Here is a 27,509-nt window from a genome sequence, read left to right as displayed (position 1 = left end):
GAGTTATTATAGGCATTAGGCCCAAATCGAACAAGTAGTGCTCTGGTAAACATATCCCAATCTGGGATTTGAAAAGAGGCAAGTTTCACTCGGCTTTGGGGGGTAGTGTTATGAAACTGAAAAAATTGATTTACTTTATAGATCCAACCTGCAGGGTTTTCTCCATTGAATACAGAGAAATCCAACATCACTAAATCCAACATCACTGTGTGTGCTTGGACTTCACCTTGCTACTGTTGATGGAACTGTTGCTGTTGATAAAAATATTGTTGTTGCTGTTGAAATTATAGTTGTTATTGCTGCTACTGTAACTACAACTGTTCATGGTCATTTCCACCTGGCACTCCTAAAGAAGACTCCCCGGACTAGGATTTCCCTTTTTTAGCTCCGCTGTAATGATAGCTAGTTGTTGTGCAATAACTTCATTTTGCTTTTTGAGTGTTATCATTTCTGTCTCTGTTGATTTTTTTAGCTCCTGATATTGGGATTTTTATGATTTTTTTAGGGCATTGAGCCCATCTTGCAACTGATTTAGCCTAATACCTTCAACCATAGGGTTATATTTTGCATAGGTAATGGTGTCTCTTGATGCCACTTGTAACACATTGGATAAAAACACTGGAAAAAACTTCCCTGAGGGTTGCTTTTTCAGAACATGTTGAGAAGAAAAAGATGAGAGGAAAGGAATTCAAACTTTCATTCAGATTTTGCATTAAAAAGAAAAGTACATTACGGCGGCTCTAATACGCGGGAACCCTACCAAATGTAAAAAGGCCATGGGCCTGTACTAGACTTTCTGAACTAACCGAGCAACAACAAAAATAAACCAACAGAAATAAAATAGATAAAGCCCAACTGAAACAAACAGCTCAGGGGCATTTCCCTTAAGCCCGTGCCCGCTGAGCCCAGTCCGCCTTTCTGTCAACACTCCCTTGAACTTCACTTCAGATTGCACGCCCCACTTCAGTAACTTAGTTCACTTAGATCCCGAATGCCCCACGTGAAGAACTACGGTTCACTAAGATCAAACACTTGGCACTTCTCTTCTGCCTCTTCTTCTTGAAGCTTCCTACTGCAGCCGCCGCTCGTTCTCCCTTGCCAATCGTCACCGGTAGCTGTGTTACACCGTAACGTGGCAAGCAAGACCTATAACTTACACGTGCAACGAATAAAACTTCAAGGTAATCGTTCCTTCATATGGCAGATAGAATATAGTGAAAACAAAAGGATTAATCATCATATCGGACAGGACAATATCCATGACCGATTCAATTATATTTTTACATCCAATATTCAAATTTCTTGCTCATATCCCAGACTAAGGGACTTCCTTCTTCATCTATATACCTGCTGGTATGCAACCATAACACACCCCTTCAAGAAACCAAGAAGAAAGCCAGGCTCATAGCTTGACTTAATATGCAGGCAAGAGCAGCAGGGAATGATCTGAGATTATACTTGGTTGCAGTGTAGACTGCTCGCAATGTCAAGAAGAGGAGACAAATATTAAAGCCGGGGCATTGGAAAGGTATGCAAGTAATTGACACTTCATTTCAATGGGTTTTGACAATGTGCTTCACTTTCACGCAGTCTGGCAAGGAAAATCCATCAGCCTAGGAGTTCCCATGCATTTTAAGTTGCCACTCCTTCTCTACTCAAAAATATATGCCGATAAAATTCGTTGAAGGAGAGGCGATCCGCTGAAACATCACATGAATCTGTAAGTGCAAGTCTAAAAGACGATGCAATAGCACAAGATATAATTCTTTTTTGGGAGGAGGAATAACATAAATATATTTTCAGTTGAGGCAATATGCTAAACCTGGATTTATAGACAGCAGCCTTGAACACATATCAACACAGTCTGGATCTAAAGCCGGAAGGATTAACTGAGAAAATGGAAGACGCTTACATGACTTGATGTTCTGCAGCAGCTGAGGAAAACAGAAATTTTAATGGTGATTGGAGCTGGCACATCTGAAGGACCAAAACTAGGTCATAGCAGTACCTGAACATTAGTCCTACCACGAAAAGGAGGATAGCCATTCAGAAGCTCGAAAAGAATTGCACCAAGACTCCACATGTCAACCTGTAGTCAAGCCCAAAATCTAAGTTATTCCTAATTTAGAAAAAAAGGTTGAGATTTGGCAAAGATCTTACCTTTTCATCATATCTTTGGAATTGAAGAACTTCTGGAGCCATGTATAATGCAGTTCCACAAACTGTCTCTGCGTAATCACTTGGATGTACATATCTGTCCTCAACAAGGACAAAAATTAATGCCAGGAATTTCTTAAACCGAAGTTCAACAAAGTTTGCTGCCAAGAAAGGTATAAATAATGGCAACCTGTATTAGTGCCCTTCTGCTAGTTTTTACCTAGAAAGTCCAAAATCAGATATCTTTAGGACAGCATCATCATCTGGAACAGAGAGAAGAATATTCTGTGCAAATAGAATGACCATGATAAGCAAATTAAAAGGAACTCTGATCTCATGATATTGCACACATAAAAGATGAGTTGTTCGTACAAATTTGCCTCTGCAACTACTAATTAGGACTGCAATATTAGTCAATTTTAGCAAAGTATTGTTCCTTTCTTTTTGTCCAAAAACCATCAAGTGGTCAGAATAAACATATACATGACTAGCAAAATTGCTAACTTTTTAACTTGGAAAAGATAACACAAAAACTAGAATTTCTCCCCTAGCAACATCTAAACGATCTAAAAGTTTAATAAGTACACAGAGTATTGGAAGTCTATTTCTATCATAACGTTGCCAAGTGGAACCCATTGATGAAGTCTACCAAGAAAGATCCATCAGAGAATTACAATCTGATGTTTACATTTTTTTTTTGACAAGTAGATTGTCATGTTTACTTCCACTGCTTTTTGCCTCTCCAGTCCATCCAATGACCAACCAAAGCATGTTTCATGGAGGCATGGGGAGCCCTTAAAGTTTTTTTTTTTTTTTTTTTTTATTGGCACCGGGTGTCCAGGAATAGTGTCCCAACTAATCCCGGGGGTGTACAGGCTCTCGGCAAGAAGTTTCCTGCAAGTTCACCTAGAGAAATTCAAGGGGAAAATCCCCCAATCTGATGGCCCCTAAAGATTGTTTGCACCCAAGAGAATTTTAACCTTAGACCTAAGGGGAGCATACCCCCAAGTCCAAGGCCTTTACCACTTGAGCCAACCCTTAAGGGTTGGGAGCCCTTAATTTTATTCTCCTTAAGGGAATGAACATCGTGTCATCTTTTATTTTCAGTTGATGGGGACACCATGATCTATAGCATCGAATGGCGTGATGTAAATAATTTCCATACCGGATGTTACTAATTAGACAAAAGTCACATAGCCTATGAACAATTTTTTTACCTCCGGTTTCAAATCCCTGTGAATGATGTGGTGTGAGTTCAGAATTTCCATAGCAGCTCCTGCATCAAAGAGGACAAAAGTGCATTATGTCAATTTGATGCAAACCATCGGAGTAATATAGCAGCAACTAAGAAGCCCGAATATTGGGAAGAAAAGCAAAGGAGGAGCTACCAAGCTGTTGCATAAATCCTCTCACTATCTGTTCTTGAACTCTCCCACGGTGTCGAAGATATGAAGCCAGACTTCCACCAGCACAAAATTCCAGGACCAGAAATATACAACCTTCAGCCTGGGGATAACAACAGGGGAGCATATAGGAATTATTTTCTTTTCTTTTCTCTGTTTTAAGAAGCAAATGTTTGCTCATGTATAATTTGCATGGGCAAAATTATAAATTACCCACATTAAGATTCTTAATACAACCACCAGAGATTCCCTCAGAGGGCATTGGTTTATTCTCTTCAATTCTGTAATTGCACTGCAGAGCTTCTCAATCATCACAAAAACCTTGAATGTGATTAATTAAACTAGTTGTTTTGTAAGCAACTCACTTGCATTCATTCCAGAATGTTGCAGGTGTGCCAAATTATCTAGAGTAGAAAATATTCAATTTAGTTCTAAAAATATTGATGTGAATTTGAACAGATTATTTTAATTTATTGGATCTTAAACGGTTATTCATAGAAGACCAATCTCCAATAAAAAGAAAAGAGAGATGAGTTAGAGGAGTAAATTAGAAAAGGCAATTGAATGGAGAAATCCAAACATGTGTAGTCAGATAAAGGGGAAAAATTCTTGTAGAAATAAGAATTATCCATTCATTGGAAGAAAATTTCTTTGGCATTCTGTAGCAGGCAGTACAATAGGTGAACTACCCCAACAAGAAATGGATCTCACAATTTTCCTTGGACACAAACCCCTTACCTTCTCTACTGCAAATCAAATCCACGGAATTGTTATGGTATCATGAGGTTTTGGTACTGAGAAAAAGAAAAATCTTATTTTAAGTATGGTTTAAAAAAAACGCAGAAACCCGCCATAGACAACACTAATCCCAATTCCTACTGACCCAACTCAAGCTCTAAATAGAATTACCTGTGCTCTCAGATTGAAACAATAAACAAACTCTCAACTCATGCACGGGGTCTTCAACCCAAGAGCTACATATCTCTCTGTTCAAGAAAATACCAAAACTATTCCATAATTATAGAGCAACTTGGGCCTATATCACAGCTTGGGCTGAGGCCATAATACTCTTGATAGGACCTATACAAAGTCTTCAGTTAAAATTCATTACTCTTTTCTTATGGATGTGGAACCATTACCCCAACTTATAAATAAATTGAAAATCCTTGCTTCTTTTTCAATATGTTAATGGAAATCTTGGAATTTGAGATAATTTCCAATAGCATGACAAGCAAAGAGAACTGGGGAAAGATAGTTAACCGTTAAACACCAGTCAGCAGCATGACAAGTCTGGTTTTACTCTGCAATGGATGCCTTTGCAAATTCATCTAAAGTATCTATTGTAAACCACGTTTAGCCTTCTTTAATCTTCAAAATATCAAGAACTATGCGGCTCCTTGAATATGTTCTTCCAGATTCCCAATTTAAAGCTTCTTTTTAACAGGTCCTTTGTCTTTAAATTTCATAAAGTATCCAAGCTTAATACTCACACTTAGCGATAATGCTAAGTTAGCAGTTTTATCTCTCATTAAGATATATCCATTAAAAAAACTGTCATTAGGATATCAAATCTACATGGAAACACCTGACAGCATGCCTTCCTTCTGATAAATCTGTTTTTTTTTTTTTTTTTTTTTGGGACTAACCTCCTGCTTGCAACAAGATCAACAATCAATTCACCTAAGAAATTGGTTGCAGATAAATCACCATGTTTCTAGGTAGCATTCCCGGAACCAAAATTCCGTGCTTCCAATTTATTAGCGCCAAACCTAGAAGCTAAAACCTGGATGAACGATATAGAACTTCGACAAGCTAAAGACTTGACAAGTAAACCACAACTCAGCAAGAGCCTAAGTAAACCAACTGAAGACTTGACAAGTTCCTTTTGGAAGTTACTAATTTTTCTAGGACCTGAGGGATTATAAGAAATAAATGCTTTTAAGTTCAATTGTAGCTAAATTTCATAGTTTCCTCTAAAAGAAATCCTTCCTCTTTATCAACATATGCAGAATGTTATGTGCAAAAAACACCAAAAAAAGATTAAAATTGATGAACTGGGTCGTGGCTAATACCAACCAAGATCACACAAATAGGGCCAAGAACACGTAAATACCTACGAAAGGCCCAGATTCAACAAAATCACTGAATGAAAAGGTGGGCGACAAGAGCAGAGAAAGAGAATGATATCACGAACCCGAAAAACGTCGAAAAGGCGGACGATGTTGGGATGGTTAACAGAGGACAAGAAGTTAAGCTCACAGTCGAAGCAGTTCCTGAGTTGGCGGTTCAGCCTGGACGGATAGACCTGCTTCAACGCCACCTCTTGGCCGCTCAACCTGTGCTCCGCTTTCCACACTGTGCAGAACGAACCCTCTCCGAGTTTTGATTTCAGAACATAGTCTCCCACCGTAACGGGACCTTTGAAGTGATCGGGTCGAGTTTCGGTCTCGATCTGCATTCCGAGCTCATCAAGCAGTGGCAAGGTTTGTAAATTAAATGTATATTTTCTTTATAATTGTATATATTTAAAATTTTAATTTAGCTGAGCTTTTTAGTACACGTGGCATATAGATAGAACCAGAATTTTAGACTTCTCTGTCTAGGTGGAGTTTGTTGATTGGGCGTTATCTTTAAAGGAGACCAGTAAAGTTCACGAGCTTTCCTTGCTTAAAAAATTAAAAAAAAAATTAATTAATGTGGGATACGGTTCGTTTTCGGAGATGAGATGAAATTAAAATTAAAAAGTTGAATAAAATATTATTAGAATATATTTTTTAATATTATTTTTATTTTAAGATTTAAAAAAGTTAAATTGTTTATTTTATTTTGTATTAGAAGTTGTAAAAGTTGTAATGATTAGATGAAATAAGATGAGATAAGATGTTTTCTAAAAACAAACGAGGTTGAGTTGTATACATATCATGTATTTTTAAAAAAAAAAAGGAGTGAGATGTAATATTTAGAAGTGCACGCACTCTATGATTATAAATATTATTTATTAAAAAAATTAAATTTTAAATAATTTTTTTTTATATTTTTTTATAATGGTGTCTATTTTTCCTTGATAAAATTATACGAAATTTATCTATTTAACGCATACATATAATTATTCAAAACTAAGCATCAGTGTCCTTGTAATACAGAATATTTTTCTTTTTTTTTTTTTTCTATAAAAATTTCATTGAATTAAAATATGTATTAATTATGGCAACGGGGAATTTAATAAAATTGTGAATAACGTATCATAAAATTGGGTGAAATCTCAATCTTATCTATTGAGTCTAGTTCATATGCATACCCTAATTAAGGGAACTCAATTAATATATCAAAAAACTTTATTGGAAAGATCAAACAAGTTGTTTTTATACATGGCATTTTCTTGTGGCCAATTGAAAATTTAAAATCCAAGATAACATTATATACTGAGCATTAGACATGAATTCAAAGAATATTTTCAATACATAGACGATCTAAGGATTGACTTTTGGCAAGACAACTGTAAATGTACTGTTGGCTCCAATATAATTTAAGTAATTAAATTTAGATCTTTTATTAGTTTTGATATTTTGGACAAATTGCAATTTAACATGATCAATCAAAGTAGATGGGTTCAAACCTTACCTCCACATTTCACATGTTTTAATTAAATATTTTTATTTTAACTAAATATATATTATATTTCCCTTATTTTAATTAAATATTTTAAGTACTGTTAGAAGTATCTATATAGAAAGATCTAGCCCGTGCACGCTTGAGGAGTAATGTTTAAATATAATTTAAATTATTAAAAATGTATTTTTTTATTAATTAAAATTTTTGAAATAAATGCATGATAATTTAACAAGTATTGAGTGTTAAGGCATCATAAACATTAGCATCAAATGATGACTCTGAAATATTGGAAAACCTTATTGCCGAATCTTCCTGTAACAAATTAATGTGACTAGGTTAGACAAGTGTCACTAGCTAAATGGTTGTTCTCTGACGATTTTGTTATGTAAAAGTCTCTATATTGTACTGGCATACATTGGAAATGTAGGTGAGAAAATATTTTGAATCAAATGTGATTATTCTAGAGTAAAATATTATTTAAGAACTTTTTACAAACACCTGCTGTGCTTTTGAATTTTCTTAACTTTAACATGGTATCTTGAGCCAAAAGGACCAACGTCCGATTTTTATTTGAGTTTTTCATCCATGGCTTCTTCTACAAATACAACCCTCTCTATCCCGTTTCATCCCTCCCTCCTCAACACTGCATCTCATTTCATCAATATCAAACTTACTATTGACAATTATTTGCTTTATGAAAAGTATCTGCTCTTCTAAATTAACTGATCAACATTCAGCATGCATTTTATTATCAAATACTTTTGTTTTTGCATTTTGTTGGATGAAAATAAAAAAAACTTTATAAAAAAATGAAAAATTCACTATCGGTCCCTGTAATAGAGTCCAAAATACACTAGCTAGTTGAGGAGCTTATTTAGGTACACAAATTTCTCTTTTCTTAGCCTCTACAAGATCTCTAGATTCACGAGTAGTTAACTTACAGGTAAATGACCCAATAAACAAATCTCTTAAAAAAAGAAAGGCTAAAGCTAATCATGCTTCTTTTTGTAAACTTCGTTTGAATACAAAAAGTGTTTAATTTCATATCATCTTATTATTACAATTTTTTTAAATTCTCACTCAAAATATAATAAACAATTTAATTTTTTCAATCCCAAAATAATAATAATAATATTAAAAAATAAAATTCTAATAATATTTTTTCAACTTTCAAGTTTCATCTCATTTCAATTCACTATCCAAACAACATCTTAATGTCAAGCATAACTTTCTGCCACTATTTGTTACAAAGATTAGTCCAAAGATCCTAAAGGAACTCAAGGACTGATGGAATAGCCTTTCTGTCTCGTTATAGTTTATACCATAAGGTATAATAATTGGTTACAAGGACATATCATGCATGCTTAACCAATTATTACATGAACTTCACATTCTCATGTCACGAAACTATCATAGTGTCGGGTGTCAATCATGTTATCAATGTTACAACAAGTAAAACTATATGATTAATCGGAAACAAATAAAAAAAAAATCTATAAATTTATATCAAGGCATTGATGTTAGTTTGATATAATAGATTTTTTTTTTTTTTTTTTATATCAAAAAGTAAGAATTTACAATAAACTAGATTTACGTTTCGTTTAAGCTCATCAATGAAAAATTACATTCGAGATAAAAATAGAAATTTAAATTTTGTGAAAAACATCTAATAAGAAAGAAATAATTTAAATGATTTGACGGTTTTTATAGTTAAAATATTGTAAAAGGGTGCGAATATAATGTTGCTGATGATTTATACTTGTTTTTAAGAGATAAAAGAGTTAAAAGAAATTCTCAAGACAAAAGCTAATACTCCAATTGGCTGATTACCAACGTTTGCATCGTTATTTCACCTGAATTATCAATTAAGGGTTAGTTTGGTTACATAAAATCAAATTATCTAATCTCACCTCATATAATTATTATAATTTTTTTAAATTCTTATATAAAATATAATAAATAATTCAATTTTTTTAAATTTTAAAATAAAAATAATATTATAATAATATTTTATTCAATTTTTAACAAAATATTTAATCTTATTTTACGTAAATTCGTAACCGAACGAGGCTTAACTCTTCCTTCGGAGGCTGAAGAATAAAGCTAGTTACCGTAGTTTTAATTTGAATTTTAAACAAAATCCAAAAAATAGCCGTTCTAATCTTCCAGTGGTGAAAGAACACGAGAAGATATACACACATATACATGTACACACGCGCGCGCCTGTATATTTACCATTCCAGGATTCCTCACACAAACAGGTAGCCATTCGAGAGAGTGGTGGTTTATTGAGGCTCATGCTTCAATGGAGAGAACTCAGAGAAGGGTGGTTTTCGCGGCAATCAAGACGCATCCGATGATCCGAACTGTAAGCATTGTGGTAAATCTGTTGCTGGTCCGATTCGTATTCTTCGACGAAGGGATTTTCATTGATTCGGCTAAGAGATTCACAATTGGACCTGATCCCAAATGTGGCCCTGCTCTCTTTTCGATCGTTGCTCGAGTGAGAAGACAAAAGGTCCTAACTCCCTCATGTAAAATCTTTTGAATACCAAATCTTTTGTAATTTCGTTTATTTTTATCATTGATTTTTGAGTTCATTCTTTTATTTATTTATTATACATTTAGTCTTTTAGCTTTGGGCCCAGGAAAGACGGCAACTGTAATGGCTGTGAAGGAGACCTTAAGGCGGGCCTCTTGGCACTTTTTTCGCTACATTATTCTTGGTGGATGAGATTTATTGATGCTCAGGGTGATCATCAAAGGCATGTCCCGTATCCTCTAGTTGCTAGTAGCCTTTTACCTATGAATCGTTTGAATTGAAATCATTTTTTTTTTCTTTTTTAAATCAATCAATCTATCAATTTTAAGGCTTGTCGTGGAGCATGTTGGTGCTCGAATTTGATAGGGTGGGGACTGTTGTTACTTCAGTTTAGAACCATGCCATGGAGAGCTCTGGAATCGGGGTGTTACTCTACTTATGCTTGTTATCTAAATTTCTTGATGAATTTAATCGCTCTCTTTTGCCTGTCGTTCTTGTAACACCTTATAAACTATCTTGGACTATGTTGCCCAGCCAGGTGAACTTGCTATTTCTTTCTAATTACCTTTTGGTTGTTTGCTCTTTCTTTTGTTTTTAGTGACATAGGTAGAATTGTCTAGTAATGCCTTCATTTTCTGTGTCTATTCAATGTTCTGGTTTCCGTAAAATGACTTGTGATATGTTCTTCGTGCGCTGTTTCCATGGAGCGGTGAAGAGCTATGTTTAGAAAGGAACATTGATATAACCAAATGTATACATGGGTGGGAATAGGTTTTAACTACCACATTCCAAATTCCATATACATACCTATAGATTTCCCTGTTCCAGAGAAATTTTTGTTCTTTATATATGTATGTATTTAAAGTCAGTTATGGATTTGGTTTTCTGTCATGCAAGCTGGAAATAGGTATCTTGTTTGTAAAACTCATTATAAATTGCATAAAATCTGATGGACTGGGTCTCCACAAGTCGCCTAGGCCCTACACTAAAAGATCAATTGTTGAAAAAAAAAAACAAAATACCTAGACAACTTACAAAAAATAAAAAATAAAAAATAAAAAAGGTCAGGACAGGTGCGGCTATGTTTTGCGAATTACTGAAATCTTAGTGGAGAAGAGAAAAATTATGGAAAATATAAATGAATACTGGTTTCACATGGTTGTATTTTCAAAGCTATTGTTTAGAAGTTTTGTATAAGTTGGACTTGGAGTAAGTAGTCTTAAAAAAAATAAAAAAAGATGCGTATTCGAATTTATGGCTATAGGAAGTAAGAGCTTGAGATTCATAAACATTTCTGGTATCAAGTGGGATTCCTGGAGGTAGACGCAGAGTATTAGTTTACAGAAGTTATGGTTATCATTAATATGTATTCACATTTTCTACTTCCGCAACTTTCTTGCATCCTCAATAACTACATGAATTTGGATTTTTTTTGGTAGGGAAGCCTTCTTTTACAAAGAAACACGCAGATCTTTTGTTCCCCCTAGATTTTGCCGAAGACTTTCCAGTTGCAATGCAGGTATCAAAGTCGCTACTTGTTGGTACTTGTTTCGGTAAACTGCTACAAAATTGATAGTCATGAATTTTTTAATTCACAGATATACCACAAATACAGTTTGATCTACGTGATCACCAAGCTTGGGCTATTATTTGTTTACGACTTGGAGACCGCAACTGCAGTTTAGAGAAATAGAATCTGTCCAGATCCAATATTTTTGACAGCAGCTTCACCAGTGGGAGGTTTTTTATGCAATCAATAGGCATGGACAGGTATTATTGGCTACAGTAAATGATCTAACAATTGTACCATTTGTCGTGGCCGGGTATACTCACAAGCATGCATTTTTGTTGGTTTTATTATGGAAGAATAATTATTTGGTTTACAAATTGGGTCTATTTACATTTACAGTTGAAAAATTTGGAGCTTGCTGTCAATCTTGCCAAAAGAGGTAATCTTCCTGGAGCCGAGCAGCTTGTAAGCTGATTCTTTTTCCACCTTAAAGTACCCATTCTGCTAGTTTGAAAATTTTCAGCAGATAAAAATTAAAATTTAACGCAGTTATGCAACCATGTTGCAGTTTGTGATTTGATAATGCTTGAAAGATTGGTTTGTTTAATGATCAAGTCACTCTCTTTATACATGTTTCTCCTAAAAAGTCTCCTTCACTGCAAAGCAAAGCATTGAACAGTTTTAAGTACTTTTGTAGATTTCCTGAGCATACCAGTGCTGCCTAGCCTTTAATAAGACCAGAGATAGATGTGATTTATTAATGATGTTTACTGCTGACCCTGTTTTTGTTACGATTAACAAGTGTAGTATGATTACATCCCAAGAATAAAAAAGATGATGTTTTGGGCTGTGGTTCCTGAGGTTTGTGAACCCCTGTTCTTGGGAATATAGTGTATCCCTGTCTCATATTCACTGTGGATGTGGGAATATGGACGTGTATTATTGCCATTGTGTTTTAGAACCTGGGGTCTCACAATGATAGAATAAATGATGTTTGTGTTGATATATTGAATGGTAACATGTTTTTTAATTACATGTTTTTATTCTTTAACTGCTTGTATGTGAATATATGCTTAGAGTTTAAATTATTTATTGCTCTGTGCCTTCTTATAATACTGAAAATCCAGGGATGCTCGGTTTTGGGTCTCAGGTTGTCCAACGTTTCCAAGAACGATTTTCCCAAACAAAGTACAAAGAAGCTGCAGAACTTGCCGCCGAGTCCCCTCAAGGAATCCTCCGAACACCAGATATAGTTGCCAAATTCCAGGTTTTACATGTTGATTTTCCAATCAAACACATCTTACCTTTCAAATTTGTTTTCCCAATCAAACACATTTCGTTGGCTGCTAATATTTCATAGCTTCCATGTTCTTCGTCCTTGTCAAATTGTCTCCATTTGATTTCTGGCCTTTCAGGATCTCTGTAAGCATTGGTTGTATTGGGCTTATCTCTCCTCACTGTCTCTGTTGTCCAGTTTGACATTCATTGTTTATCTGGATCTTTCTTTTGCTGGAATTGAATGTTGCTACATAAGATTGTTCCTGTCAAAAAAAAAAAAGGATTGCTCCTCTTTCTTGAGGGTGCTTAGTTATGCATTTTTTGGTAGATACTGAATAAGACATACTATAGGAACAAACATCTATTTTGCATGTTACTTGTTTGCAAATAGAGGGGATTTGATAAAATTTTGATATATTCAAAACAGGTGAAGATATCTTTTTCTTTTAATCATTGTTGCTATTGTGATTGATTGCATTACCGTTATTATTATATTATTTATCATTTATTTTTGTTTACTAATTTCATGGTCTGATCATTTCATTGTTTCTTGGGTATAGTCCAGATTTACTATTCCTTCTACAGACAATCCTTCGTTCAGATCCTCAAGTATTGGACTATATCTCTCTGTGTTTGTATGTTTTGTTGTTTTAGTATTTACTAGTTTACAACTCTTTTCAACTCATTTCATATAATCTTATCTAATCATTACAACTTTTCCAAATTCCCACAATAAATAAATAAACAATTCAAATTTTTTAAAATAAAAATAATATTAGAAAAATATATTCTAAGAATATTTTATTCAACTTTAAACTTTCATCTCAACTCATCTCATCTGTTAAAACAAACGAGTTGAAACTTGAGCAAATAAGAAATCCTGTTGGAGCCAAAACTTTTCCTTTCATATTTTTTCCATTTACCTTTTTCTGAATAACTGTGTTGTAGTATAAAAGTATTATTTTTTGGAGAAGGAGAAAATCTTGAAACCATATTTTGCCTTTAAAAACAAAATCTTTGAACCATGTTTTAATCAACTTAATATTTACCCATCACAGACCTTTTCTTTCTGGAACCATGTAGCTAATACATACTTTTGGAATGTAGGGAGCTGTTAACTTTGCGCTAATGATGTCTCAAATGGAGGGAGGTTGTCGAGTTATACCATAACAGATCTCTTTCTTCAGGTTTTGTTGTCTCTAATGAATTTTGAGTTGGTATATTAATGTAATAATAAGGACGTGTGATTTTCCATTGTTATTGCTTTACTTTTTTTAATACTGACAGGCTTCATAGGGCTAAATTGATTTTCATTTTTGCTTTCAATTCTTTGTGGTTTTAACAGAAGAACCTGATCCGTGAGCCAACGGCTTTTCTAATAGATGTTTTGAAGCCAAATCTTCCTGAACATAGTTTCCTTCAAACAAAGGTTTTGATTCACGCTTTCTTTGGTAATGATATTTAACTTCTATTTGGATAGTTGCTGCTCTTTTCAGCCACTGTAACATTTTTATTTTATATAGGTCCTGGAAATCAATATGTTAACTTTTTCAAATGTAGCTGACGCTATCAAACAATTGGGTGTGATTGAAATATGTGAACATAAATTTGATTGAATATAATTATTGGTGGACAGGTTTGGGTCTGCTTTTGCAAAGTCTGCATACAATGATTAGTGTACATCATATCAAACCAATTGCTCAAATAAACACCTAATTTTAGTAATTGTGCATGACCTCATCTGATAGGATAATTCTATATGCTTGAAAATTTATATAGGGTTCCTCGTAAGACACCTTGGAATTTTCCTCTTAAGTTGGAACAAGATGGGGGCTTATGGTCTTTTAATTCCAAATATTCTGCATGCACAAGTGTGTCAATTGCAAGTGTATTTACCGTTTGCCTCCTCTGGTTGAAACTATATGAGACTCTTAATTTTTGAAAGATGATTTCCTACTTTTTTTTTTTTTAAGAGCCTCGTTAAGCTTAGTGAACTTTGTTTACGTTAGGTAGTCATGCAAAAAAGCAATACAGTTAAAAACTAATTCAATTTTCTAGAGATAAATTCATATGTGGAACTTGTTAGAGATAATTTGTCGAGTAACTAGTGATTACAAGTGTCCTAATCCTTTCATCATTTTTGTTAAAACGCTTTTTTCAGAGTCTTTCAGCAATGAGTACTTCTGGCTCATCTTTTGCACATTATTTTGATGCAAAGATGAAGGGATGAAGAACGGTTGATTTAGGTACTTATATGGTCGTTCTCTATTCGAAATTATAATCCTCATTTAGCGGCAAAGGTAAATAGTTTAAATAGTTTAATGGTAGATTACATGATTAATTCCGTACTATTATTATTTTATCTGATAACATATATTCTTCGATGATGAAGGGTAGCTACACACTTTACGCTAACAACTTTCGATAAATATATTATGACAAGATAGCTGTGGTATTTTGCCTAAAGAATCAGTAGATATATTATGTTAGAAGTATTATGTTTTTTATTGGATTGTTTTCAGGAACTTTTTATTTTATTTTACATTATATTGTCTTGATAATGTGAAACTTCAATCGTTTTCCTTCATTAACTTGATGTTTGTTAAGTTTCTTTGTAGATTAATTATACTTTTCCATTATTTGCAAAATTTGTAGTTCTCTAGGATTGTCTAATAATGCAGGTTTTCCATGCTGGTTGATATGCTTTTAGCATTTTAGCAACGAACTTTGTAAAGATTGATGATGGAAGATACTTGCTATGTTTATTTATTTCATAGAGCGAGGTAAATGTATTAATGTTTTTTTATTGATCTATTTTGTATTATTTGAGACATTATTTTTACAATGCATATTATGATAACTTTTTAATAGTCAATTACTGCTAAAAGTAATATCATAGTAGAAAATTTCCTATATTTTTTTTATTACTAGTTTTTTCCCTCCTCCTCTCCTCCACGTCCTCCACATCCTCCACTCTTTCTTTCCTCTTCTCCACTCTTCCTCCCTCCACTTTCTTCCTCATTTCTTCCTCCTCTCCTCCACTCTTTATTAGGCCTGCAACCAGACCAAACTGAGATGTGTTTGGGACTGAACTGACCCGACCCAACTTCCAGTCGGGCACTAACCAACCCGACCAGACTTGAATTGGGTCAACCCGTTATAATGGCTACTAATTAAAAAGACTCAGTTTGACCGCATGCATGCCCAACTTTATCGAAAACAGAGTTTATATCATTACATCTGGCTTGACAAGATCTGGATCTCTCTCTCTCCCTTAAAATTACTTCAATGCCTCGTAATAATCCTTGACTGCCAATTGAGAAAAAAAAATCCCTGACTGCCATCTCATCACCACAACTTCAAACTACTTTGCATGCAACTGAGAGCTCTAATAATCTTCATTATTGTTCAACAAAAGTCATTCAATCCTACTGTCACATCTCCGTAAGGTTCCATCTCAATTGTCCCGAGGTGACTTTTCCCGCTACAGCACTCCACTTCTCTCTATCTCTTCCTACCAGCCATTTTCAGTGCAAGATAGAAACAATTAAATAAAGATTGAGGGAGGGGAGAAAGAGACCCTTTTTGTTTTGAGTGAGAGAGAGAAAGGGAGAGAGAGAGAGATAAAAACTAGTGCTGCTTCTACTAGTTTGAGCCTACACAATGGGTTCCACTGCATTTCTATTCTATGTTAATTTCATATTTTTGTTAGCGAGCCCAACATGGGTCTGTGCAAATCCAGAGCTTAGAGCGCTCATGGACATTAAGGCGGATTTGGAACCACGGAGCCAGTACCTATCTTCATGGACCATCAATGGTAACCCAAGTGACCATTCCTTCGAAGGTGTTGCCTGCAATGAGAGAGGTCAAGTGACGAACATTTCGTTGCAGGGAAATGGACTCTCAGGCAAGATCTCTTCAGCCATTGCTGGGCTCAGGCACTTAATCATGAACGAACGTAGAGAAGTGATGATGAACAAAGGCGACGACGATGACGAACAGAGAAGAAGGCGATGACGATGATCACAGAGAGAAATGGAGAGGGATGGCAACAAGGGGGGAGATTTGGAGAGGGCCAGAGGGTTGGCTGCTAGGGATTGAAATCCCTTGAGCAGTTAAAACATGCAGTCGGATCGTTTTTACCTTTAGCTGGTTCAACCTGCAAGTTAGTTGAAACCGCATTTCTCGGTCAGGTCGGGTCACACGGACGGATCGGATCATCGACTTTTCTGCATAGCCCTACTCTTTATCCTCTCTTCATTTTCTCCTCTTCTCTACTCTTCCTCTCTCCTCCATCTCTTTTCCTCTCCACTCTTCCTCATCTCTTCATTTCCTCCTCTTCTCCTCTCTTCCTCTTTTCCACTCTTCCTTCTCTCCTCCACCTATTTTCCTCCTTCCATTCTTCCTCCTCTCTCTCCCTCACTCCACTCTTCCTCATCTCTCCCTCTCCATTACTCTTCCTCCTCTCCTCATTTCCTTCTCTCCTCCACCTATCTTCCTTCCTTCACTCTTCCTCTTCTCCTTCTCACTTCCTCTTCCTCTTCTCCTTCTCCTTCTCACTTCCTCTTCCTCATTCTCCTTCTCTCTTACTACTACATATTTCTTCCTCCTAGAGATACTATTTGTATGTTATATTTTCAAATATTATATTATTTTTGTTTGCATGTAATTAGAGTTTTAGTATTTCTTTTTCAATTCTTACGAGTTTTAAATTTTAATTTCCAAACCTTGAGCTTTTAGTGGCAACCTTCAGCTTTGATACAAAGGAGGCAGACGCTCTCTAGGTCTATAGATGATATTTTGTACTCATTATTATTATTTTTTGTATAAAATACTCTTTATAGGTTATGGTCTTTTATTCAGGAATACCTTTCATTTTGATGCAAAGATGAAGGGATGAAGAAAGGTTGATTTAGGTACTGGTATTTTCGTTTCCTATTTGAAATTATACTCCTAATTTAGACAGCATAGGTAAATAGTTTGATGGCATATTACAGAATTAATTCTGTACTATTACTTTTTTATCTGATAACATATTTTTGGATGATGAAGGGTAGTTACATACTTTACATTGACAGCTTTCAATGACTATATTATGACAAGTTAACTCCGGTATTCTACCCAAGGAATTAATAGATATGTTATGTTAGAAGCATTATGTCTCTTATTGGATTGTTTGGCAAGAACTTTTTATTTTATTTTACATTATATTGTCTTGATAATATAGAACTTCAAACGTTTTCCTTCACTAGGTTTGTTATATTTCTTGGTAGATTCATCATCGTTTTCCACTATTTGTAAAATTTGTAGTTATCTAGGATTGTCTAATAATGCAGGTTTTCCATGCCGATTGATGTGCCTTTAACATTGTAGCAACGAAATTTGTAAAGATTGATAATGGAAGATACTTATTATATTTATATATTTTATAGAGCGAGGTAAACGTATGAATATTTTTTTTATTGATATATTTTGTGTTCTTTAAGGCATTATTTTTGCAATGCATATTATGAGAAACTTTTATTTAACAGTTAATTATTGCTAAAAGTAATATCATGGCAGAAAATTTTCAATATTTTTTTTTATTACAAGTTTTTTCCCTTCTCCTCCTCCTCCACTTTTTCTTTCCTCCTCTCCTCTACCTCTCTTCATCCCTCCACTCTCTTCCTCTTCTCCTCCACTCATTCCCCCTCTTCTCCTATCTTCCTCCTCTCCTTCACTCTTCGTCCTCTCTTCTTCTAATTCTCCACTCTTCCTCTCCTCCATCTCTCTTCCTCCATCCTCCACACTTCCTCCACGCCTCCACGCCTCCACTCTTCCTTATCTCTTCATCTACTCCTTTCTTCCTTCTCTTCTTCACTCTTACTCCTCTCCACCTCTCTTCCTTCTTCCACTATTCCTCCCCTCCTCTCGTCCTTTCCTCCTTTCTCCATCTCTCCACTCTTCCTCATCTCTCCCTCTCCTCCACTATTCATCCCCTCTTCCTTTCCTCCACTCCTCATCTTCATTCTCTCCTCCACGTCTCTTCCTTCCTTTACTCTTCCTCTCCTGCTCTCATCTTCCTCTTCTCATTCTCACTTCCTCTTCCTTATCTTTCTCCTCCTCTCATCCTCTCTTACTACTACTCATTTCTTCCTCTTAGAGATACTATTTGTAAGTTATATTTTTAAATATTATATTATTTTCGTTTGGATATAATTAGACTTTTTGTATTTCTTTTACAATCCTTACCGGTTTTAAATTTTAATTTCCAAATCTTGAGATTTGTTGAGGAGACCTTAGGCCCAACTTTGATTGGATAGACTTACTGGCTAATCTTCAGTTTTGATACAAAGGAGGCAGACGCTCTCTAGATATATAGATGACATTTTGTACTCTTTTTTTTTTTTTTGTATAAAATTCTCTTTATAGGTCTTAGTCATTTATTCAGGAATACCTTTCATTTTGATGCAAAGATGAAGGGATGAAGAAATGTTGATTTAGGTACTGATAAATTTGTTGCATATTCGAAATTATACTCCTCATTTATACGGCAAAGGTAAATAGTTTGATGGCAGATTATAGGATTAATTATGTTCTATTACTTTTTAATCTGATGACATATTTTTCGATGATGAACGATGTTACATACTTTACATTAATAGCTTTCAATGACTATATTATGACAAGTTAACTCTAATATTTCTGCCCAAGGAATCAATATGTATGTTATGTTAGAAGCATTATCTCTCTTACTGGATTGTTTGGCAAGAACTTTTTATTTTATTTTATATGACATTGTCTTGATAATATAGAACTTCAGACGTTTTCCTTCATTAACTCTAGGTTTGTTATATTTCTTTGTAGATTCATCATACTTTTCCAAAATTTGCAAAATTTGTAGTTATCTAGGATTGTTTAATAATGTAGGTTTTCCATGCTGGTTGATATGTCTTTGGCATTGTAGCAACGAATTTTATAAAGATTGATGACGGAAGATACTTGTTATATTTATGTATTTTATAGAGCGAGGTAAACTATTAATGTTTTTTTATTGATCTGTTTTGTGTTCTTTGAAGCACTATTTTTGCAATGCATATTATGAGAAACTTTTATTTAACAATCAATTACTGCTAAAAATAATATCATAGCAAAAAATTCCCTTTATTTTTTTTATTACAAGTTTTTTCCTCCTCCTCCTCCTCCACTCCTCCACTTTTTCTTTCCTCCTCTCCTCCACCTCTCTTCCTCCCTCCCTCCACTTTCTTCCTCCTCGCCTCCACTCTTCCCCTTTTTTTCTATCTTCCTCCTATCCTCCACTCTTCATCATCTTTTCCTTTCCTTCTCCGCTCTTCCTCCTCTCATCCTTTCCTTCTCCACTTCTCCTCTCCTCCATCCTCCACTCTTTCTCCACGCCTCCACTCTTCCTCCTCTCCTCTTATCTTCCTTCTCTCCTTCACTCTTCGTCATCTCTACCTTTCCTCCTCTTCTCCTCTCTTCCTCTCATCTACTCGTCCTCCTCTCCACCTCTGTTCCTCCTTCCTCTGTTCCTCCTTGCCTCCTCTCTTCCCCTCTTCTCCTATCTTCCTCCTATCCTCCCCTCTTCATCCTCTCTTCCTTTCCTTCTCCGCTCTTCCTCCTCTCCTCCTTTCCTTGTCAACTTTTCCTCTCCTCCATCTCTCTTCCTCTCTCCTCCACTCTTTCTCCACGCCTCCACTCTTCCTCATCTCTTCCTTCTCTCCTCCACTCTTCGTTATCTCTACCTTTCCTCCTCTTCTCCCATCTTCCTCTCATCCACTCATCCTCCTCTCCACCTCTGTTCCTCCTTCCCCTCTTTCTCCTCGCCTCCACTCTTCCACTCTTCCCTCTTCTCCTATCTTTCTCCTGTCCTCCACTCTTCATCCTCTCTTCCTTTCCTTCTCCGCTCTTCCTCCTCTCCTCCTTTCCTTCTCCACTTTTCCTCTCCTCCATCTCTCTTCCTCCCTCCTCCACTCTTCCTCCTCGCCTCCTCTCTTCCTCCTCTCCTCCTCTCTTCTTTCTCTCATCCACTCTTCGTCATCTCTACCTTTCCTCCTCTTCTACTATCTTCCTCTCATCCACTCTTCCTCGTCTCCACCTCTATTCCTCCTTCCACTCTTCCTCCTCTCTTCACTCTTTCTCATCTCTCCCTCTTCTCCACTCTTCATCCTCTTCCTTTCCTCCATTTCTCATCTTCATTTTCTCCTCCCACCTCTCTTCCTTCCTTCACTCTTCCTCTCCTGCTCTCATCCTCCTCTCATCTTCCTCTTCTCATTCTCACTTCCTCTTCCTCTTCCTCATCCTCCTCCTCCTCCACTCCTCTCTTACTACTACTAATTTCTTCCTCATAGAAATACTATTTGTATGTAATATTTTTAAATATTATATTATTTTCATTTGGATGTAATTAGACTTTTAGAATTTATTTTTGAATCCTTACGGGTTTTAAATTTTAACTTCCAAATCTTAAGATTTGTTGAGGAGGCCTTAGTCCTAACTTTGATTGGATAGACTTAGTGGCTAATCTTAAGCTTTGATACAAAGGAGGCAGACGCTCTCTAGGTCTATACATGACATTTTGTACTCTATTTTGTTTTTGGTATAAAATATTCTTTATAGGTCTTAGTCCGTTATTCAGGAATACCTTTCATTTTGATGCAAAGATGAAGGGACGAAGAGAGATTGGTTTAGGTACTGATATTGTTGTTTCCTATTCGAAATCATACTTCTTATTTATACGGCATAGGTAAAAAGTTTGATGGCAGATTACAGGAATAATTATGTACTATTACTTTTTTATCTGATGACATATTTTTCGATGATGAATGGTAGTTACATACTTTACATTAACAGCTTTCAATGACTATATTATGACAAGTTAACTCCGGTATTCTGTCCAATGAATCAATAGGTATGTTTTGTTAGAAGCATTATATCTCTTGTTGGATTGTTTGGCAAGAACGTTTTATTTTATTTTACATTATATTGTCTTGATAATATAGAACTTCAAACGTTTTCCTTCATTAACTCTAGGTTTGTTATATTTCTTTGTAGATTCATCATCGTTTTCCATTTTTTGCAAGATTTGTAGTTATCTAGGATTGTCTAATAATACAGGTTTTCTGTGCCAGTTGATGTGCCTTTAACATTGTAGCAACAGACTCTGTAACGATTGATGACGGAAGATACTTACTATATTTATGTATTTTATAGAGCGAGGTAAACGTATTGATGTTTTTTTTAATAATCTATTTTGTGCTCTTTGAGGCATTATTTTCGCAATGCATATTATGAGAAACTTTTATTTAACAGTCAATTACTCCTAAATGTAATATCAAAGCAGAAAATTTCCAATATTGTTTTTTATTACAAATTTTTTCCATCCTCTTCCACTCCTCCACTTTTTCCCTCATCCTCTCCTCTACCTCTCTTCCTCCCTCCACTCTCTTCCTCATCTCCTCCACTCTCTCCCCCCTCTTCTCTTATTTTCATCCTCTTCTCCACCCTTCATCATCTTTTTCTTTCCTTCTCCACTCTTCCTCTAATCTATCTCTCTTCCTCCCTCATTCACTCTTTCTCCACGCCTCCACTCTTCCTCCTCTCCTCCTCTACTCCTCTCTTCCTTCTCTCATCTACTCTTCCTCCTCTCCACCTCTCTTCTTCCTTCCACTATTCCTCCGCTCGTCTCTTCCTCCTCTCATCATTTCCTCCTTTCTCCCTCTCTCCACTCTTCCTCATCTCTCCCTCTCCTCCACTCTTCCTCCACTCTTCATTTCCTCTTCCTTTCCTCCACCTCCTCTTCATTCTCTCATCCATCTCTCTTGCTTCCTTCACTCTTCCTCTCCTGCTCTCATCTTCCTCTCATCCTTCTCACTTCCTCTTCATTATCCTCTCCTCCTCTCTTACTACTACTCAATTATTCCTCCTAGAAATACTGTTTGTATGTTATATTTTTAAATATTATATTATTTTCGTTTGGATGTAATTAGACTTTTAGTGTTTCTTTTTTAATCCTTACGGGTTTTGAATTTTAATTTCCAAATCTTGAGACTTGTTGAGGAGGTCTTAGGCCCAACTTTGATTCGATAGACTTAGTGGCTAATCTTCAGCTTTGATACAAAGGAAACAGACGCTCTCTAGGTCTATAGATGACATTTTGTACTCATTATTATTATGTTTTTGTATAAAATGCTCTTTATAGGCCTTAGTCATTTATTAAGAAATACCTTTCAGTTTGATGCAAAGATGAAGGGATGAAGAAATGTTGATTTAGGTACTGATATTGTCGTTTCCTATTCGAAATTATACTCCTCATTTATACAGCATAGGTAAATAGTTTGATGGCAGATTGCATGATTAATTATGTTCTATTACTTTTTTATCTGATGACATATTTTTCGATAATGAAGGGTAGTTACATACTTTATATTGACAACTTTCAATGACTATATTATGACAAGTTAACTCCGGTATTCTGCCCAAGGAATCAGTAGGTATGTTATGTTAGAAGCATTATGTCTCTTATTGGATTTTTTGGCAAGAATTTTTCATTTTATTTTACAGTATATTGTCTTGATAATATAGAACTTCAAACGTTTTCCTTCATTAACTCTAGGTTTGGTCTATTTCTTTGTAGATTCATCATCGTTTTCCATTTTTTGTAAAATTTGTAGTTATCTAGGATTGTCTAATAATGCAGGTTTTTCGTGCCGTTGATGTGCCTTTAACATTGTAGCAACGAACTTTGTAAAGATTGATGAGGAAAGATACTTGCTATATTTATGTATTTTATAAATCGAGGTAAACGTATTAATGTTTTTTTATTGATCTATTTTGTTTTCTTTGAGGCATTATTTTCGCACTTCATATTATGATAAACTTTTATTTAACAGTCAATTACTCCTGAAAGTAATATTAAAACAAAAAATTTCCAATTTTTTTTTATTACAAGTTTTTTCCCTCCTCCTCCTCCATTCCTCCACTTTTTCTTTCCTCCTCTCCTCTACCTCTCGTCCTCTTCTCCTCCACTCTTTCCTCCCCTCTTTTCCTATCTTCTTCCTCTCCTCCACTTTTCATCATCTCTTCCTCTCCTCTATCTCTCTTCCTCCATCTTCCACTATTCCTTTTCTCTTTCTTCTCTCTTCCACTCTTCCTCCCCTCCTCTCTTCATTTTCTCTCGTCTTTTCCTCCTCTCTCCCTCTCACCACTCTTCATTATCTCTCCCTCTCTTCCACTCTTCATCCCTCTTCCTTACCTCCACTCCCCCCCTTCATTCTCCCATCCACCTATCTTTCTTCCTTCACTTTTCTTCTCCTGCTCTCATCCTCCTCTCCTCTTCCTCTTCTCCTTCAAACTTCTTCTTCCTCATCCTCCTCCTCCTCTCCTCCTTTATTACTACTACTCATTTCTTCCTTCTAGAAATACTATTTGTATGTTATATTTTTAAATATTATATTATTTTTGTTTGGATGTAATTAGACTTTTAGTATTTCTTTTTCAATCCTTACGGGTTTTGAATTTTAATTTCCAACTCTTGAGATTTGTTGATGAGGCATTTGGCCCAACTTTGATTGGATAGACTTAGTGGCCAATATTCAGCTTTGATACAAAGGCGGCAGACGCTCTCTAGGTCTATAGATGACATTTTGTACTCCATTTTTTTTTTCGTATAAAATACTCTTTATAGGTCTTAGTTCTTTATTCAGGAATACCTTTCATTTTGATGCAAAGATGAAGGGACGAAGAGAGATTGGTTTAGGTACTGATATTGTTGTTTCCTATTCGAAATCATACTTCTTATTTATACGGCATAGGTAAAAAGTTTGATGGCAGATTACAGGAATAATTATGTACTATTACTTTTTTATCTGATGACATTTTTTGATGATGAATGGTCGTTACATACTTTACATTAACAGCTTTCAATGATTATATTATGACAAGTTGACTCCGGTATTCTTCCCAAGGAATTAATATGTATGTTATGTTAGAAGCATTATGTCTCTAATTGGATTGTTTGACAAGAACATTTTATTTTATTTTACAGTATATTTTCTTGATAATATAGAACTTCAAACGTTTTCCTTCGTTAACTCTAGGTATGTTCTATTTCTTTATAGATTCATCATCGTTTTCCATTTTTTGCAAAATTTGTAGTTATCTAGGGTTGTCTAATAATGCAGGTTTTTCGTGCTGGTTGATGTGCCTTGAACATTATAGTAATGAACTTTGTAAAGATTGATGACAGAAGATACTTGTTATATTTATGTATTTTATAGAGCAAGATAAATGTATTAATGTTTTTTTATTGATCTATTTTGTTTTCTTTGAGGCATTATTTTCGCAATGCATATTATGATAAATTTTATTTAACAGTCAATTACTCCTGAAAGTAATATTAAAGTAGAAAATTTCCAATTTTTTTTTATTACAAGTTTTTTCCCTCCTCCTCCTCCACTCCTCCATTTTTTCTTTCCTCCTCTCCTCTACCTCTCTTCCTCCCTCCACTCTCTTCCTCCTCTCCTCCACTATTTCCCCCCCGCTCTTCTCCTATCATCCTCATCTCCTCCACTTTTCATCCTCTCTTCCTGTCCTTCTCCACTCTTCCTCTCCTCTATCTATCTTCCTCCTCTCTTTCTTCTTTCCTCCACTCTCGTCTTTTCCTTCTCTCTCCCTCTCACCACTCTTCCTCATCTCTCCCTCTCCTCCACTCTTCATCCCTCTTCCTTTCCTCCACTTCTCCCCTTCATTCTCCCCTCCACCCCTCTTCCTTCCTTCGCTCTTCCTCTCCTGCCCTCCTTTCCTCTTCCTCTTCTCCTTCTCACTTCCTCATCCTTATCCTCCTCCTCCTCTCCTCCTCTCTTACTACTACTCATTTATTCCTCCTAGAAATACTATTTGTATGTTATATTTTTAAAAATTATATTATTCTCATTTGGATGTAATTAGACTTTTAGAATTTCTTTTTCAATCCTTACAGGTTTTGAATTTTAATTTCCAACTCTTGAGATTTGTTGATGAGGCATTTGGCCCAACTTTGATTAGATAGACTTAGTGGCCAATATTCAACTTTGATACAAAGGCGGCAGACGCTCTCTAGGTTTATAGATTACATTTTGTACTCTATTTGTTTTTTTGGGTATAAAATACTCTTTATAGGTCTTAGTTCTTTATTCAGGAATACCTTTTATTTTGATGCAAAGATGAAGGGATTAACAAAGGTTGATTTAGGTAGTCATATTGTTGTTTCCTATTCAAAATCATACTTCTCATTTTTACGGCACAGGTAAATAGTTTGATGGCAGATTACATGATTAATTCTGTTCTATTACTTTTTTATCTGATGACATATTTTTCGATGATGAAGGGTAGTTATATACTTTACAATAACAGCTTTCAATGATTATATTATGACGTGTTGACTCCTGTATTCTGCCCAAGGAATCAATAGGTATGTTATGTTAGAAGCATTATGTCTCTTATTGGATTGTTTGGCAAGAACATTTTATTTTATTTTACAGTATATTTTCTTGATAATATAGTACTTCAAACGTTTTCCTTTGTTAACTCTAGGTATGTTCTATTTCTTAGTAGATTCATCATTGTTTTCCATTTTTTGCAAAATTTGTAGTTATCTTGGGTTGTCTAATAATGCATGTTTTTCGTGCCGGTTGATGTGCCTTTAACATTGTAGCAATGAACTTTGTAAAGATTGATGACAGAAGATACTTGTTATATTTATGTATCTTATAGAGGGAGGTAAACGTATTAATGTTTTTTTATTGATCTATTTTGTTTTCTTCGAGGCATTATTTTCGCAATGCATATTATGATAAAAATTTTATTTAACAGTCAATTACTCCTGAAAGTAATATGAAAGTAGAGAATTTTCAATTTTTTTTTATTACAAGTTTTTTCACTCCTCCTCCTCCACTCCTTCATTTTTTCTTTCCTCCTCTCCTTTGCCTCTCTTCCTCTCCTTCTCCACTCTTCCTCTCCTCTATCTATCTTCCTCCTCTCTTTCTTCTCTCATCCACTCTTCCTCCCGTCCTCTCTTCCTCCTCTCTCATCTTTTCCTCCTCTCTCCCTCTAACCACTCTTTCTCATCTCTCCCTCTCCTCCACTCTTCATCCCTCTTCCTTTCCTCCACTTCTCCTCTTCATTCTCCCCTCCACCCCTCTTCCTTCCTTCACTCTTCCTCTCCTGCTCCCATCCTCCTCTCTTCTTCCTCTTCTCCTTCTCACTTCCTCTTCCTCATCCTCCTCCTCCTCTCCTCCTCTCCTACTACTACTCATTTCTTCCTCCTAAAAATACTATTTGTAAGTTATATTTTTAAATATTATATTATTCTCATTTGGATGTAATTAGACTTTTAGAATTTCTTTTTCAATCCTTATGGGTTTTGAATTTTAGTTTCCAACTCTTGAGATTTGTTGATGAGGCGTTTGGCCCAACTTTGATTAGATAGACTTAGTGGCCAATATTCAGCTTTGATACAAAGGCGGCAGACGCTCTCTAGGTCTATAGATGACATTTTGTACTCTATTTTTTTTTTTTTTTTTGGTATAAAATACTCTTTATAGGTCTTAGTTCATTATTCAGGAATACCTTTCATTTTGATGCAAAGATGAAGGGATGAAGAAATGTTGATTTAGATACTGATATTGTCGTTTCCTATTCGAAATCATACTTCTCATTTATACGGCACAGGTAAAATAGTTTAATGGCAGATTACATGATTAATTCTGCTCTATTACTTTTTTATCTGATGACATTTTTCAATGATAAATGGTAGTTACATACTTTACATTGACAGCTTTCAATGATTATATTATGACAAATTGATCCCGGTATTCTGCCCAAGGAATCAATAGGTATGTTATGTTAGAAGCATTATGTCTCTTTTGGATTGTTTGGCAAGAACTTTGATTTGATTTTATATTATAGTCTTGATAATATAGGACTTCAGATGTTTTCCTTCATTAACTCTTGGTTTATTATATTTCTTTGT

The 27,509-nt window shown here is 35.2% G+C and overlaps 1 protein-coding gene and 2 long non-coding RNA genes across 4 annotated transcripts; 2 read left to right on the top strand and 1 right to left on the bottom strand.

The window, feature by feature from the left end:
* Nucleotides 1–678: 678 nt before the first annotated feature.
* LOC108996345 (serine/threonine-protein kinase ATG1t) lies at nt 679–6,054 on the bottom strand. Of its 2 annotated transcripts, none has more exons than XM_018972194.2 (8): nt 5,755–6,054; nt 3,546–3,663; nt 3,375–3,433; nt 2,378–2,442; nt 2,161–2,254; nt 2,009–2,089; nt 1,823–1,934; nt 679–1,700 (listed from the first exon to the last, which is right to left on the bottom strand). In XM_018972194.2, exons 1-8 carry the CDS (start codon nt 6,016–6,018, stop codon nt 1,633–1,635), a joined length of 861 nt encoding a protein of 286 aa, XP_018827739.1. In that variant the 5' UTR covers nt 6,019–6,054; the 3' UTR covers nt 679–1,632. The 2 variants fall into 2 exon arrangements, 1 of the variants encoding a protein (XP_018827739.1); XR_004798035.1 differs by having other exon boundaries at nt 1,176–1,700; nt 2,348–2,442; nt 5,755–6,045.
* A 5,270-nt stretch (nt 6,055–11,324) lies between these two features.
* Nucleotides 11,325–12,485, top strand: LOC118344286. Its single transcript, XR_004798046.1, has 3 exons — nt 11,325–11,484; nt 11,624–11,663; nt 12,375–12,485. It is a non-coding gene; the product is annotated as an uncharacterized LOC118344286 (long non-coding RNA).
* Nucleotides 12,486–13,620: 1,135 nt separating this feature from the next.
* LOC108996251 lies at nt 13,621–14,039 on the top strand. The gene is made up of 3 exons (XR_004798045.1): nt 13,621–13,689; nt 13,848–13,931; nt 14,026–14,039. It is a non-coding gene; the product is annotated as an uncharacterized LOC108996251 (long non-coding RNA).
* The last annotated feature ends 13,470 nt before the right edge of the window (nt 14,040–27,509 follow it).

The sequence above is a fragment of the Juglans regia genome, chromosome 1 (genome assembly GCF_001411555.2).
Source record: "Juglans regia cultivar Chandler chromosome 1, Walnut 2.0, whole genome shotgun sequence".
NCBI classification, from domain to species: domain Eukaryota; kingdom Viridiplantae; phylum Streptophyta; class Magnoliopsida; order Fagales; family Juglandaceae; genus Juglans; species Juglans regia.
This window is presented reverse-complemented; position numbering and strand designations above follow the sequence as displayed.

Excerpts from the sequence above, each read along its gene's own strand:
- LOC108996345 (XM_018972194.2), bottom strand. The coding sequence starts at position 6,018 with ATGCAGATCGAGACCGAAACTCGACCCGATCACTTCAAAGGTCCCGTT. Across the intron at positions 2,090-2,160 it reads TCCAAAGATATGATGAAAAG|GTTGACATGTGGAGTCTTGG; the intron begins GTAAGATCTTTG and ends GCTTGACTACAG. Across the intron at positions 1,701-1,822 it reads GCTGCTGTCTATAAATCCAG|CGGATCGCCTCTCCTTCAAC; the intron begins GTTTAGCATATT and ends GTGATGTTTCAG.